This window comes from Chrysemys picta, chromosome 2, assembly GCF_011386835.1.
Source record: "Chrysemys picta bellii isolate R12L10 chromosome 2, ASM1138683v2, whole genome shotgun sequence".
Taxonomy (NCBI): Eukaryota; Metazoa; Chordata; order Testudines; family Emydidae; genus Chrysemys; species Chrysemys picta.
The window spans coordinates 60,591,137-60,607,158 of record NC_088792.1 but is presented as its reverse complement, the minus strand read 5'-3'; the positions used below and the strand labels follow the sequence as shown (position 1 = coordinate 60,607,158).

The 16,022-nt window shown below is 42.9% G+C and overlaps 1 protein-coding gene across 1 annotated transcript in view; it reads right to left on the bottom strand.

The window, feature by feature from the left end:
- LOC101931388 (ATP-dependent translocase ABCB1-like) overlaps window positions 1–16,022 on the bottom strand; it is a 432,036-nt gene that overhangs the window by 151,837 nt on the left and 264,177 nt on the right. The window contains exons 21-25 of the mRNA XM_065583266.1: window positions 15,313–15,396; window positions 12,172–12,375; window positions 5,532–5,632; window positions 3,440–3,580; window positions 2,781–2,937 (exon numbers count right to left, since the gene is read on the bottom strand). Of these exons, the coding sequence (XP_065439338.1) occupies window positions 2,781–2,937; window positions 3,440–3,580; window positions 5,532–5,632; window positions 12,172–12,375; window positions 15,313–15,396 (687 nt within the window). The remainder of the gene's footprint in view (window positions 1–2,780; window positions 2,938–3,439; window positions 3,581–5,531; window positions 5,633–12,171; window positions 12,376–15,312; window positions 15,397–16,022) is intronic.

Genomic DNA, 16,022 nt, shown 5'->3' with positions numbered 1-16,022 from the left:
TCAAGTGATGAATTAGACCTCAAATTGTGTCATGTTATCATGACTCCAGGACTAGTGACAAGGGTTACATTATGGGAAGTATTCTAATGCCCCCTCCAATATATTAAATAAATCAACAAAGAGATGCAATCCACTGATCTAAAGCCAGGACGGGGAGTCAGAAGATCCAAAGTTCTACTCCTGGCTCTACCTTAAGCAAGTCCCAAGTCTTCTCTACCTACCCGGACCCATAAAAACACTTATCCACTTCAAAGAGGTGTTGTGCGGATGATTTAATGTTTGTAAAATACTTTGAAGAACAGTTCTATAAGCTCTAAGCATTAACAGCTTCACAAATGTCTTCTTACCACTTGTCCGACCATAGGGTCATAAAATCTCTCCAGCAGCTGAATGGATGTGCTTTTGCCACAACCACTGCTCCCCACCAAGGCTAGTGTCTGTCCTTTATTAATCTTCACGCTGAGTCCTTGCAAAACGTGAGCTTCTGGTCTTGTAGGGTATACAAAATGGATGTCCCTGAATTCAATGTTGCCATCAAATTGACTCTAGAAACATTAGAAAATATAAATGTATGACAGAAGACCTGACTATCTTGTACAGAAGCATCAAACACAACTCAGTATGGTCATTTAAATGAAGGCATTGACAAGTCAATTAGAAATGGTATGGCACTGTCAAACCCAGAGCATTTCTGTCAGTTTATTATTGCTTAAATATGCAGTGTGATTGGATTGATATTTTCTATGTGCAGGACCTCCTTCTTGAGTTGTTCTTTTCTTCATCTCTCTCATTTATATCATTCCTTTTCAGCCTGGTTTGCAAGGACTATCATTACTTTAGGTAAGTAAACAACCCTAATACCTCTCTTTTACGTCATCAATACATATAATCCAGACACTATCATTGTGTGAGGAAAACATAGTTCCTGCCCCTGGGAGTTCACTCTCTAAATAGTGTAATTTAAACACATAGTACAGAGGATGAACATAGTACAAGGTGAACATCAGATCTCAGATTAGGTTAAACATTTTTACTTTGGTGGATTAGTCATAGTTTTCAAGGACAACTATGCTTTAAATGTAGGTTTGAATAAGGAAAGGGTAGCTGATTGGCTCTTTTATGTAGGAACGGAGCTCTGAGTATAAGAGGTAGCAAGGAAGAAGACTTGAAGACAAGGGTGAGTGAAGGAGATGTTAGGAGAGACTGTGGGAGCCTCCTCTGATGCCTGGGGAATGGGACAGCTCCAGGACCACAATACCAGCACTGCGAGTACAATGGGCTCTTACAGCACCTAGAGAACTGGACTTTCAAGGTTCAAACTCTTTGGGCCAAATCTTAGTTTCACTGAAGTCGAAGGCAGCTGCTTCACTGGCATCAGGATTTGGCCCAGAGTGGTTTCACTTTCAATTAACGTCTTTATCCGCAAGAAGATATTTCCCTTGGAGCATTAGTAGTCTGGGCATGTGGAGCTGATTCAGAAAAGTAGTCAAGCACATGTGTGATTTAAAGTTGTGCACATGAGTTACGGGCATGCTTACAGTATGTGCCTGAGTCCTTTTCTGAATCGAGGCCACCATCCAAAAGCTAGAATTCTAAAGCAATTTCAAGTTTCTGAAAGGCTGGTTCTGCTTGTAAAAGCATTTATGGAAAGCACTGAGAGACAATATGAAATGTGTTCAGTTTACAAATACAAAGATGAGTTTCTGATAGTCAACACTGGACTTTGAGAGACAATATGGGTTCTTTCCATCTCACATATAATCACCAGGAATAAAAGATTCTGCAGGCCAAGTTACGTCCTCATTAATACTTGTGCAACCCCTTTGACTTGAGTGAGGTTACTCAAATGTTGTATGCAGTGTTGTTATAGCCGTGTCGGTTCCAGGATATTAGAGAGTCAAGGTGGGTGAAGTAATATCTTTTATTGGACCAACTTCTGTTGGTGAGAGAGACAAGCTTTCGAGCTTATACAGAACTGAAGAAGAGCTCTGTGTAAGCTCAACAGCTTGTCTCTCTCACCAACAGAATTTGGTCCAATAAAAGATATTACCTCACCCACCTTGACTCTCTGTTACACAGATGTAACCGACTGGAACTTAGCAAACAAGTCTGTTGCTGATGCACAAGAAGGAATAGAATCTAACTCACTCTCCCCCACAGCTGCATAGTTTACAGTAGTAAAAAGCAGTGAAAACATACTTGTATTGCTAAAGAAAGCAGTTATAACTCTGGGCTGCTCTTCACTTCCAGGGAGATCGATACTACTGCATTTAATTTGCAGGTGTTGATAGCAGAGTGCTCTCTGATTGACTCTGGTACTCCACCGGAACGAGAAGAGTAAGGTAAGTCGAAAGGAGAGCATTTTCCATCCACGCAGCACAGTGAAGACACCGCGGTAAGTCGACCTAAACTACATCGAACCCAGTTACATTATTCACGTAGCTGGAGTAGCGTAACTTAGGTCAACTTACCCCGGTAGTGTAGACAAGGCCTCAGAATACATCCAACGGACAGAACAGGTGAATGAAATGTCATTCTTCCAGTCATTTTTCAAAACAGAACCGCACTTAAAAGTATTCTATTAATTTCTGAAGCAAAAAAGTATTAAATGGCACTGGGCAAATATAAATATTTTTAGTTATTGCTGTTAAATTTTACCCTCCCTGTCTGGTCCTGTCTTCTGTGACATTGCAAAAGGCAATTTAACAAGATTAATACAATTAAGGACAATACAGAACCGCCAGGTTTGTTAGTTTCAAGGACTTTCTGAATGGCCTTACCAGTTTTGTACCCTCTTCACTATAGCTGTCAATTAAGGGTTTCCGATCCAAAAGCTGAAAGATTCGTTGGGCAGAAACTTTAGCTTTGCCAAAATCTGGTGCCAAAGAAGTGGACCGACCAACATTTACAACACCATTTAGAACCGAAGAAAAGGCTCTGAAAACCAAACACAAAACATCTTTCAATTCATCTAAAGAGAGACTTCTTTATTATTGTTCATACATTACAAACATTGTTTTCCTTATTTAAAACAAACAGACTTAACACTATCTATAAATCTGAGAATTGGGACATTTTTAGAATTTTATGGCTTAGAAAAATTACACACAAAGGATTAGAAACAAAGGTTTACAGCTACAAATATTTTTACGGGCGACTAATGGTACGTAATTTCTCCACGCAGAAGCATTTCACAAAGCCTGTTGTCTGCAATGAAGTGTCAGCAGTAAAAGTTTCTCCCATAGTAAATAAACTGAGCCAGGCTCTATACATGCCAACACAATTGTTTCAAGCTTCCTCTCCCAGAAATAACCCTTCTGAATTCAACTCCTGACCAGTTTCTAAACTGTTGGACCTCTTGCACTATTGCCTCAGTAACTAGACTTATACACAATTACCATGTGTTGAAATCACTGCCTTTGAACTGATGTATACTCACATAAATACATTTTCAAAGTTTGTATAACAATTAGCAATGAGCCATGCCCCGAATCTGAAGATTGCTGCATTGAGAAAGTAGTTTGCACATTGGGCTATTCCATAGATAAGTCCATATAGTGGGGCTTTTGTTAGAGAGTCCCTGATAAAAGAAAAGATTTATGTTAAAGGAAAAAATTGTCATGAAATGCCAAGAGGAGAGACTGGCTGGAAGATGATCAGACCTTTGGATTGGGGTGGTAAACCCTATACCTCACTCACTCAAATAATAAATAATAATAATTAATAAAGCTGCACACTAGGGGCTCCATGAAGGTGCCTCTGGAGAGAACTTATGGCAAATGAGATCCCTTCATCCCAACTAGCTGTTTGCTGTATTGGACCTTACGATAAAATTACCTTTAATAGTCATAACATTTTAACACTGGAATGCTGGTTTCCAGAATAAATGTTTATGGATGGCCAAAGCAATCTGACACGAAGCAAATTGATAATTTCCATAAGTCCCTTATGATCTTTGAATGCTTGAATTTTTGGACAATTTGGATAAATGTAGTGGTCACCATAGAAAAGTCAATGTCTACAACACAGCATAACTGAAGCACTGCAGATATTGCCTGTTCTGAGTACAGGAGGGGAAAAACTAGCAACTCAGACCCCACTGTACAGTGGTGACTTTTAAATGGTGACCAATGTTGTTGTGTGGGATGGTAAAACTGGATCACCTTAATTATGTGCAGACCTTGCTGTGACAAAGAAACTGGTTCTAGTTCTGACAAAATGATTTTTCAACAGAAAACGCAATTTCTGCCTATTTGAAAATTTCCATTGGGAAAAAGGTAACAAAATATTTTATTCGGGGTTGGTTTGACCTTAATTGAAATATTTCTGCTTTGCACCGATAGCCATGTGACTCCGATAATGCATTATGCCACTCATTTCAGAGGGGAGACCACACTGCATCATGGGAGATGTAGTCCAACCAGGGAGCCCGGCCCATAAGAGAGGCAATGTTCCAAAACAGGGAAATGCAGTTTGATGTTGAATTAGATAGAAACAAAAACTTTCAGATCAGTTAAACAAAAGAAAAATGTAATATTTCAATTATTTAGGAATATAAAAATATTTTGTTTGGAGAAAAAAAAAGCAAAAATGGAATGATTTGCCATTTCTAAAAAAACTTTTCTTTCCATGAAAAAAATTGATATATTTTCACATTTTGTCCCACTTCAGAGCAAAAGAGAGGTTGAAATATTAGAATTTCCCACAGGATGGAAATTCAGATTTTCACTTATCTCTAGTGATCATATATTTTTTAAATGTTTCCCAAAATAGTTTCTCTATAAATCATAATATTGTGATACAATGATCTGAGAGGACTAGAGACAAGTGCTAAAGCTGAGAATCCCATTTCTCCAATGAAATACAGATTTTTTTTCTCATACCGATGATGGTTTATAGAATATGGAATCATAAAACTGTCATTGGCAGAGGACTATCGTTTTCAATCCCTGCTTTTACTCAAAACATATTTAAGGGGAAAGAAACAAAATGGATAGTAGATCATTTCATTTAAATAAAATGGAGACTAGGAAAATGTCTGACATATTTGGATATTAGAAATTAGCCCCTGGAGTGATTAGCTTGTGAAGTGTGACTGAAAAGGCCAAAGGGGAAAAACAAATGCACCTTATTTCAAGACCGGCAAGTCCTTACTTGTAGTAGAAGTCATAATACATGGTGATGTTATGTAGTATAAAGTCTTTGCCACTTGACCTATGAAACTCATTCTGCTGCAGTACTTGTGAAGCAAATAAACATCCCATATTCATGTTAATAAAAACTTTATACCAGGTCATTACATTCTCTCTCACACACAAATATTACATCACATACAATAGCATCTAAGAACGTATTTTAAAGAAACCGAGTAAATACATTTTACCCTGCCAAAATCTTTTCAAATAATTTATGTGTTTAATATTTTCAGTCTGCAAATGAATGTAATATGAATAAATCTTGAGTAGTTTTAAATTAAGAAAACACGTATTTGTTGCTTTTAAAAAACAGAATTGTTTGAGAGCAAATCCTACCTGTATGGACCATTCAAACTTGCATTATATCTCTCATAGAATGCATCTTCACTAGTTAATGAAGCCACAGTTCTTATATTTTCAACCGCTTCCGTTGAAATCTAAATCGGGAGACAAGACAGATATGAAGTATTCACTCATGTTTGAGTCTCCTCCTACCACTACGTAGTTAGCACATCTGTAGCACTTTTCATCTTTCGCTCTCCAAGAGTTTTTCTGTTTAAAAAAGGAGATTAAATATCATTCTCAGGAAAACTGAGGCACAACTATTAAATTATTTGCCTAAGGTCACACAGTGGTCTTTCTACTAAGCCAACGTGGCTGCTATGTGATTCCTAAGTACTCCTCCCCCCACCGGTACAGGTTGTTGTACAGTAGCATTAGCTGGCACTATAGAAGCCATTAAAAGGTAAGAAGTTGCTCCTTGCTCTGAGTACACACATCCCAGGCAGCAGCTCACTGGAGGGCTGCATGCTACCTTGGTTATGCAGCCTGAGTGGCACATTGAGCTGGGTGAGCCCCACACTCCTACTACCCACCCCCAGTGGGGACTCCTCCTGCTTCTGCCAGGCTTCCCCAGCCATGTGCTGGCCCACCCATTCCACCCCTCCTCCAAACCAGGCCCTTCCCCGATACACTTTGGCCAGCACTCCCACAGGGGTAACGTGTATCTTCACTTTTCATTTTCTGGATTTCAGATGTTTAAATTTGCATGATCTTTGGCCCCCCTGATCCTGGGTTCATTGGGGGGCAAGGTGAGAGGCTCAGACACTCCAAGAAGTGCAGGGACCGTAGATCCCAGCTCACATGGAGGAGCAGGGTTCCCCCAGATCCAAGCACACACAGAAGGGGAGAATTCTGGCCTGACAGCCCACCCCCAAATCCTCAACTTCCTCTGCCACCCCTCACATTCCCCATCCTCTCCCCTCACACTCCCCCAATCCCCACCCTCCCCCTTATCTGAGCCCAACCCTTCTTTCCACCCCTACCACCCATCCTCATTTATCCCCCTCCTCATATGCAGCTTCCTTCTTCCTCCAGGGGTGCTCAAAACCCCACTCAGCTCCAGGCCCCACCCCAACTCCACCTCTTCCCCCAAAGCCCCATCCCTGTCCCGCCTCTTCCCACCCTGCTTATTCCCACTCAGTTCCTCCCCCTTCCACAAGCACACCTCATCCCCACTGCTTCCCCCGCCCCCACCCCAGCCAGCACCTCCTGAACACCGTGAAACAGCAGATTGTGGTGGGCAGGAAGCGCTGGGAGGGAGGGGGAAGGAGTTGATCAGCAGGGCCACAGGTGGGCGGGAGGCGCTGTGGGGGAAGGGAGCTGCCAGTGGGTGCTCAGCATCCACCAATTTTTTTCCACCCCCAGAGTCAGCACCTGTGCCCCCATCCCTTGCTCTAGACTCCAAACAGCCCCTTCTTCCCACTTACTCTTACACGGCAATAACCCCTTGTAATTAATTTTCTTTTCAAACACAGTTTGAGAGCCTTCTTAATTATCGGCTGTGCTCAGAGTCCATTTCTCCAAATTAAAACAAAAGTTTACACTTTATTTTCAGATTTCTGCTCAGGGTGGGGTTAGAACTTCAAAGCTGCTAAAATCTGTTAACTCAATTTTTTCGCCCTGAAGGCTGTGGGGAACCCCATACTCAAATGACTCCATCTTTGGATCACTCACCCTACCCTACGCTTTCATGACACATAGCAAATTTCAAGACAATCTGTGTAAACACAGATTTTAGCATACTTAGTAGTCATCCTTTAAACAGGAAGGGCTTCCCCACTTTAGCTAGAGCAGAGCTGGTGCTCAGTTATAATGCTGTATAAAATTAGAAGGCCAATGGAGCAGAGGTGCTCCGCACATCCATCAGCATCATAATAGTCTCAAAGAGCTGTGGAGTGGCCCATTCATCTCAATGAGATGTTCTCAGCTGAAAGTGAACACCCAGCCTGAATTCAGCCAGAATCTAGCTTTGAGTAGGGTGATCAGACAGCAAGTGTGAAAAATCAGGATGGGGGTGGGGAGTAATAGGCACCTATATAAGACAAAGCCCCCAGTTTCACGACAGTCCTTATAAAATTGAGACACCTGATCACCTAGCTCTGAGACATTTGAACAGCTCCATTCATGCCAGTGGATTTTCCCATTCCCCCTCCCCAAGACTGTTTCTGACATGCCATTCTCAGCTCCTCACCCCTCTCTCAGCAGTGTGTTCTTGGGGCATGCTCTGAGCATGCCTGTTCTAAGCTTCCCCCTCAGAGCACCCGGACTTCCCTGATCCAAGCTCACCTGGGGAGAGGTAGAGAGAAAGAGCCAGACTCCCTTAGAGGGACAAAGCACCCCAGATTCCAACTGATGTGAGGAGGTAGGGAGAGGGGCTTAGATGTCTCTAGAAAGCAATGCCCATTGCAGACCCTGGCTCACATGAGAGGGGGCATGGAAGGCAGATAGATCTCCACGGCTGGGCAAGGCAGCTTCAGAGCTTGGCAAACAGAGGTGGGTCAGGAGCAGGGCTCAGACACCCCCAAAGAGGCAAGCCCCCCCCCCCAAATTCCACCTCACGTACAGGGGGTGGACAGAGAGGCTAAGACTCCCCTAGAGAGCTAGTGGGTCCCCGAGATTCAAGCACACACACAAAAGGGACAGATGGGGAGAATGTGGAGCTGCCCCTATTCCCCCCAGACCCTCTGCAACAAACCCTCATGTCTGCTTCCCAGTATCCATTCCCCAAACCCAACCTCCTCTACCACCCGTCCCCATTTATCTCCCTCCCCATAATCCCCCCTCTTCTCCATACAGCCCCAAACCCCTCTCACCCTATTCCCCTAACTCCTCCATCCCCTAAAATGCTCCTCTCTTGCCAGCAAGCATTTGCACGCCGATATTTTAAAACAAAAATAATTTGATGACATTACACCCCCCTCCAAAATAAAAGCCTGAGAGTAACAGATTTTAGCAATATGCCAGCCAAGCTTTCCCAGATTTTCAGCAAAGGGGGGCCGTGAACTATCACTAGCTGGGGGAGTTCAGAAACAAACACTTACTGTGCATCTCTTCAGTCTATCCAGCTGCTTTGACCATAGTCTACCTGCAAATCCTTTGGGGTTCGTTTTACATACGTGCTCAGTGTAACTTGTGGAGTGCTTGACCTTTACTCAAGAGCCTACGTGGATGGCCAAACTCTTTTGCTGATAATGTTCTGAATCTTGCTTCCCCCAAAGGGCTAGTGGATGCCATGCATTCTCTGGAGTCATCCTCAAGTGAGTGAGACCCTTGTGCCAGGATCAGACCCGTGGTCTGATCTCTAGATGTGGGCAAAAAACATTTCTAGAACGAACCTTTAGAAAAGCTGATTATTGGACGGGAAACAACATCTCGTGAACCCCTTGGTCAAATGACCCCTAATTTGGATCACTACACATATCTTGCGCCCCCATAAGGTTCACCAATTTATAGTGGTGCATCTCAGGAGATGGCAGGGTAGGGTTAGTGACCCAAAGCTGACATCTGTTGAGCTAGATGTTCTGGAGATATAAGCCCTAAAACAGCCATTTTTAAAAAAAGGTTCTAGGTGGTCGGTGTTTTAAAAAAACCAAAAACGTAGAGCTAGAACTCTAGATCTAGAATTCATAGGTAGATACTAAGACCTGGAAGATGAATCACAGACCACTGGATGGCTGTGAACTCACCCTTCCATTAACACTGCTAAAGATAAGTTAATTAGAACCCCCCACCTAAGACAAAAGGAATTTTGAACTGAGTGGCTGGAGATTGCTACAAGGTGAGAGTTTTAGGTGGTAATTTCATTTTGGGAGAAATGCAATCAAAGAGTTTGGGTGGAAAATTGGATGTGTAAACTTTCTTGGAATGAGGGTTGCCAAACCTCCACGATTGTCCTGGAGTTTCCAAGAATTAAATTATCAGAGGAGTAGCCGTGTTAGTCTGTATCCACAAAGCCACCAGACTCCTCGTTGTTTTTCAGGAATTAAAGATTAGTCTTTAAAGATTGTGTCATGTGATGAAACCTCCAAGAATAGGTTCAACCAAAATTACAACCCTGCTGGGAGGGGGGATTGGGGTAACTAGAAATAGGTGGTAGGGGAGAGAAGAGGTGATGGAGGCACATGACACCCCAGCTCTGCCAGTGCACCCCAGCCATGCATAGCAACCCCCTGTGCCTCCTCTGCCAACAAATTCAAGCCATCCTGCACCTCAACCTTCCTGCACCCCAACCCCCAGCTTGGTCTTGACATCCTAACTCCCTGCAACCCACAGCTGTCTTTGCACCCCAACCCTCCATGCACTCCAACTTTCCTGCAGCCCCAGCCCTTCCAGTGTACCCCAACCTTCCTATACCCCAGCTCTACCAGTGCACCTAACCCGTTACACCTCTCAGCTCTGTCAGTGCACCCCAACATTACAGGAAAGCTACTGGATGCACGTTAATGGGGAAATTGGAGGGTTCATGGCTGACTGGAAACCATTACAAGCTCTGACACCGCACTGTCCTTGGAGAGGGGGTACACCTTGGAAAGGGGTCAGAGGATTTTTCTCTCAAACCTAAAATTGTCGGTGTTTTGGAACACAAACCCTATCTGTGATTTCTCCCACCAGCCTGCTACAAACTCCACCCTCTAGCCATTCTGAAACACGACCAGGAACACTATGCCCCTGGAACACAACTGTCCTTCACCTCAGGCACTGCATGTGAGTCAGATTAGAGGAGGGAGGAAGTGACAGTAATAGACACGATAGTACACAGGGAGTGAAAACTTCAGGGAGAGGTGTTCCCTGCTTGCAATAGGGAGGCCTCTGTATGGTAGTGGGGACGGGGGAATGCAGTGACTGGGTCAGAGGCATGGCCGGGGAGGTTTTCTGAAGCAGGGCTGGTGAGGCACAGCTGATGAATGTTTGTGTCAGGTGGTGCAGCTGGCTCAGAATGCTAATTGTGGAACACTAGATGTACAACTACCTATATGGCCACTACCTCCTAACACCACCAGAGCTTTTCCTGCTCCAAAAAAAAAAAAAACCCTTGGAAATTCCGTGGCAAAGAACAACGTTAAATGCAGAATTAAGGTTTCTTGGGGGTATGTCGTAACCCTGCAGAATGCTGTGTGGAACAAAACTCAAACTACTGAAAACCAGAAGATGCACAAATAAGGTTGTCCATGCAGGCTTACCTCTGCCCTCTTTCCGCAGTGCCCAGTTAACACACATACCTTTGCTCTGCCAACCCTGCAGCTGCTGACATGTACAAGCTCTTCACCTCCTTTTACAGCCCATTCACTGTCACCCACAGGATTCCATCTAACAATATTACAGGACAAGACCAAAAAAAAAAAAAAAAAGGCTGCCCACCCCATGTTCCATCTGTTCCCTACAGCTGGCAGTAGCCAATGGGAATTGTTTGCATATACTCCAGATGCAATCAGGATGCTACGTGTACCTACACTAGATGGTGGAGACAGTAGTTGGGCCTGCTTGGTAAGTGTGTTGGTGATGTGAGGACGAGTGGATCACTCTGAGGTGTGTGAGACATCAGAACTTAGGACAGGAGGAACTCTTGTGTTTGCCACCCTCTGATGTCTGAACTAAGGGAGGAGCTAGGTATGTACCTTCAGGATCCTGTGAGCATCAGTACAATGCAGAATTGTGTACCTTATATCATTAGAAGGGCACAGGGGCTATATTAGAAAGGGTATTTTCAGTAGCGAGCTGGCATATGAGTAATCTAAGCATTTATTATCTATGCACACTCCAGGAAAAGTGAGTGTGCTCAGTGGCAGATGGAGCTGAACTGAAGAGCAGAGGAAGTAGTTAGCTCTGCTTGGTAGGCGTGTTAGCGGGATCTATGGATGACTTGGAGATGTGTGACAGAGCTGTGACTGAGATATGAGGAGATCTGTGTGTGTGTGTGTGTGTGGAAAGGCAGGAGGTGCATGTGTACCTTCAAGATGAACTATGTCTCAGTTCTATGTGGAACTGTGTAGGTTATGTCAGTAACAGGGCACGGGGCTTTAATTACAAAGGATATTGCCAGCTGTGAGGTGGAATTTGAAAAGATTCTAATGTTTTCAGGATGGCTAAGTGAAAGTGTAGGTTGAGATGATATCCTGTATGTAACAGTAGTCCTACACTTTAACTGGGAGGTGCGAGTCCCAGCTCGCATATATGTACCCACTGTCCATAGTTAGGGTGGCAGGAGCAGTGGCTTGAGCTAGCCGCATGAATACAAACTCACCCAGATCCCCTGGGCACATACTACTTGTGTTAACAGGGAGCATTGGGGAATTACTGCAATTCCTGATGTTCAGAAGTTTGAGTTTTGCTCAACTCAAGGTTCTCCAAAGGGAAAACATGCCACCAAGCAACCTTAACTTTGTGTTAACATAATTTTTTTGCCATTGAATTTCAAGGCAATACGAGTAACTGTGTGGATTTTAAAGCAATAAGAAAAGTCATCCTCAACCTAAACTAGAGTGGAGCTAGCATCCCACTATAATAGAGTGTCTCTCTTTATCACTGTTTTATTTAATATATTTTCAGAGTAATTTCTGTAGACAATCACCACTGACAATGTTGTCCTTAGAACGATATAACATTATACTCATTTAGTTTATATTGGGGATCTTACTCTGCCGGCCTCTTCCAAAGCTTTTTGATTTTTTGATGCCTGACCAGCCACAGAGCTCAGTCGAATAGCATTTGCAGCAATAACGAAAGGAATGCAGGCTAGGATAAGCAAAGTTAATCGCCAGTCATGTACAAAAGCAATAATGACGGCGGTCAGAAGGGTAGAGGCAGTCTTAGTGAACAAGCCAAGTCGGCTTCCAGTAGCCTATTAAAAGCAAAAGAGTCCAAAGTTAGAGTTAATTCCTGACACACAAAATAGAGATCAAATGTATGAAATCATTGTTCACTCAGGATCAAATATTCAGAGGAAGAAAAATCATAAATGTTGTGCTTTTAAAATGGACAATTGTATATGCAAAAACCCACATGGACAATTACATATGCAAATACCCCTAGCTGTGGGTTAGGTTCAGGAAGCCTGATGAAGATGTCGCCACATGGGCTCAATTCAACAAAAAATATCAGGGTCTTCCTGTGCCACAACAAGGCACAGAAATCAGGAAAAGCCAACAGCCTCTAATTTGGGGCATGTCCGTTTTTGGGTGCCCAGCTTAAGGCACCTAGGGCCTGATTTTCATAGGTGCTGTACATCAGCTGGAGATAATGGAAGCTGCAGGTTCCTTTAATTAGGCACTTTGTTTTCAGCAGTGTTAGCAGCAGGAAATGAGCGTTCACACCAAAGAGCTCTTCTCTCCCTGAGGATCTGCACATCCATGTCATCAAGAAATGTAAAAGTGATAATTGGCACATCGGATCTGTGTAAACTTTGACAATACTCATGGCTCAGCTGAGCAAATACTGGATTTTCCAGCTGGGGGCCAAACTGGAAAAATCGGGAAAAAAATTGATTTGATTAGATCTGAAACAATTTAAAAAAAATTTTTGTTGAATAACAAATAATAATTTCAAGTTTACCAAAACATTTTGGTTGACTAAAAACTCCCCCGCCCCGCCTCCTCCCGCACACACACAATTTTTTTCTATTGATTTGGCCATTTTGTGGTGTTTTTCTCCTCTTTTTGATTTGGTCAAATTTGAAAATGAAAAGCCATTTCAAAACAAAAGTAGAAATGGCATATGTTTAAATGGTCAAAATGAAACATTTAGACTTAAATCAAATCTCCCTTCCTATCTCTTTTGACTATTAGTCAATTTTTCGTGAATTCATGAATAGATTTGGGGCCCCTAAAAATACATATTTCAGCAAAAATACCATTCACTGAAAACATGTTGGCCAGCTCTACTCATGCCTGCAGATGAAATGGAAAGTTTTGTGGAAACAATCCATCTTTCAAATATCGCACTGTGGACAAACCAAGAAAACCTTGGGTGGGAAGTATGAGTCTTTCTTTGCTAGCCAGAGGCTTTCCTGCCCTCAAGAGACTTTTGTGTTCAATAAAATTATAAAACCAAACCAATGCCAACATGAATTATTGTCATATACTCTATGGGCTTATACATAAAGATCACTTTGAGACTTCAGCTAGCACAACATATGGCTACCCACTTACTTAGCAGTAGCTGTGTTGGTTCCAGGCTATTATGGAGACAAGGTAGGCGAGGTAATATCTTTTATTGGACCAACTTCTGTTGGTGAAGAAAACCTAAAGAAGAGTTCTGTGTAAGCTCGAACACTTGCCTCCCTCACCAACAGAAGTTTGTCCAATACATGATATTACCTCACCCACCTTGTCTCTCACTCACTGATATTTCTTTGTTCTCCAGAGCAGGGGTTCTCACCCTTTTCCTTTCTGAGCCCCCACCCTCCCCCGCAACATGCTATAAAAACGTCATGGCCCATCTGTGCCACAATAACTGGTTTTCTGCATATAAAAGCCAGGGCCGGCATTATGGGGTAGCAAGCAGGGCAATTACCTGAGGTCCCATGTCACAGGGCACCCCGTGAAGCTACATTGTTCAGGCTTTGGCTTCATCCCCATGTGGTGGGGCTCAGGGCCCTGGGCTTCAGCCCCATGAGGTGGGGCTTTGGCTTTCTGCCCTTGGTCCCAGCGAGTCTAATGCTGGCCCTGCTTTGCGGACCCCCTGAAACCTGCTCGCAGCCGGTTGAGAACCACTGCTCCGGAGAATGAATGTTCATTTTGATCTATTAAGCTTTTTTATAGTTTGGATCCCATGCACCACCTTCTTCCTGTTTTACCGTGACAGCTGGGATGATGGACCTTACCCTCAAGAATTAAGTTGCAGTTTTTAAATATTCAAGTAATTGTACGTTCCATCAAATATTTAATTGATTCCTACTCTGTGCTGGCCATTAAAGAGGAGATGGGAGGGAGTATGAAATCTAGTGAGTCTGAGGATCTAGTGAGTCCAGGAGTTGAGGAAGGATTTTTTTTTCCAGACAAGTGAAGTAGAAATTTAATTTTATTTTAAACTATTGAATAAATCAGGAAACTTATTACTCTTTGCTCATGAGTGAATTTATTTTAAAAAGTATGGCTGATTTTTTTCTTCTGATTTTTTTTTGATGGGGTCATGTGGTGGGAGAAAAGGGGAGATTGGCAAATTCTGCAGAATTTGCCACTTACCTGTAGGATTTTCAGTGGCTCCTATGCTACCCCACTTCCCAAAGTCACACAGTCCCTAGTGCTTCTGCCATCACTGATACTCTGTATTAATGACAACTCACATCACCCCATAAAGCCCACATAAACAGGCTTCCTGTGTGAAATGCAGTGGACAGAGCTGGGAAGAAGAAATCTAGCCACGTCAACATGAGGCCAGGGCATTGGCTGCAATGCAATTCTCCCACACTACAGCCCCTCCAAGCAACTGAAGTGGCAACTTGATACACTGAAGACTTTGCTCCATCATGCAGTTTAAGTGGTGCAGAAGTGCTTACACTGTCCCTTGGAGGTGACTTATTTTTAAAGTTACCAAGTTGTTTACTTAGCCGCTTACATCAAGGAAATGGAAGGTGTACGAACATCTGCCGAAGCTTTGTTAATCGTCATAATTGGGACTAGTGAAACTGTTTCCAAGACATTGATAGTGTGCTATTTAAATGTGTCAGCCGGTCACTAGAGTAGATTTACCAACTCGTTTTCCAAAATAACTTCATCGTCCCTTGCCAACACTGCAATTCTTATTTGTAAGCAAAACATACAAACAAAAACAAACATACCCCTTTGACTTGTGAAGCATCTGTAGCTAGTCTGGTTAACAAAACCCCTATGGCATTTTTAGGATCGTCGTACCACCCAATCTCCTGCAAGGGAATAGATGATTCAGTTATTTTTGCTTTTGCAAATGAAATGTTCTTATCGTAACTCAGACTTGTCAGGGTCATTAGTACAATGTATGAACATTTAAAGCTTGACTAGCATGTATGTTTGGGGAAGAGAGCGAGCCAACATAAGCACTAAGCTACTCACTCTTCTTTTGTGATGAATAACATTTCTCAGATATACTGAAAACGATCTTAAATAAACTTTTCTTACCCTCAGAACATTAAACTGTTAACAATCCAGGTGCTAACAACTGCAAAGATTATAGAATTTAGAGTCAAGTACGTGTCATGCACCATAATGACAGGTTTCAAAGTGGTAGCCGTGTGAGTCTGTATCAGGAAAAAGAACGAGGAGTACTTGTGGCACATGTACTCCTTGTTCTTTTTGCACCATAATGAGAGTGTCTTCCATGCCCATACGAACATCTGATAGGCACAGTGCTCCTTTCGTACACCTTTTATATTACACTGACTTCTGTAGAGCTATTCCTGATCAATATGGGTGCACATGGGAGGAGAATCAGCTTTATTATCCTTAAAGGTAGTGGAAAAGAAGGAGAGGTTTGGGTTTTTGTGTAATTTCCCTCTCCTAATGCTCCTGTGCA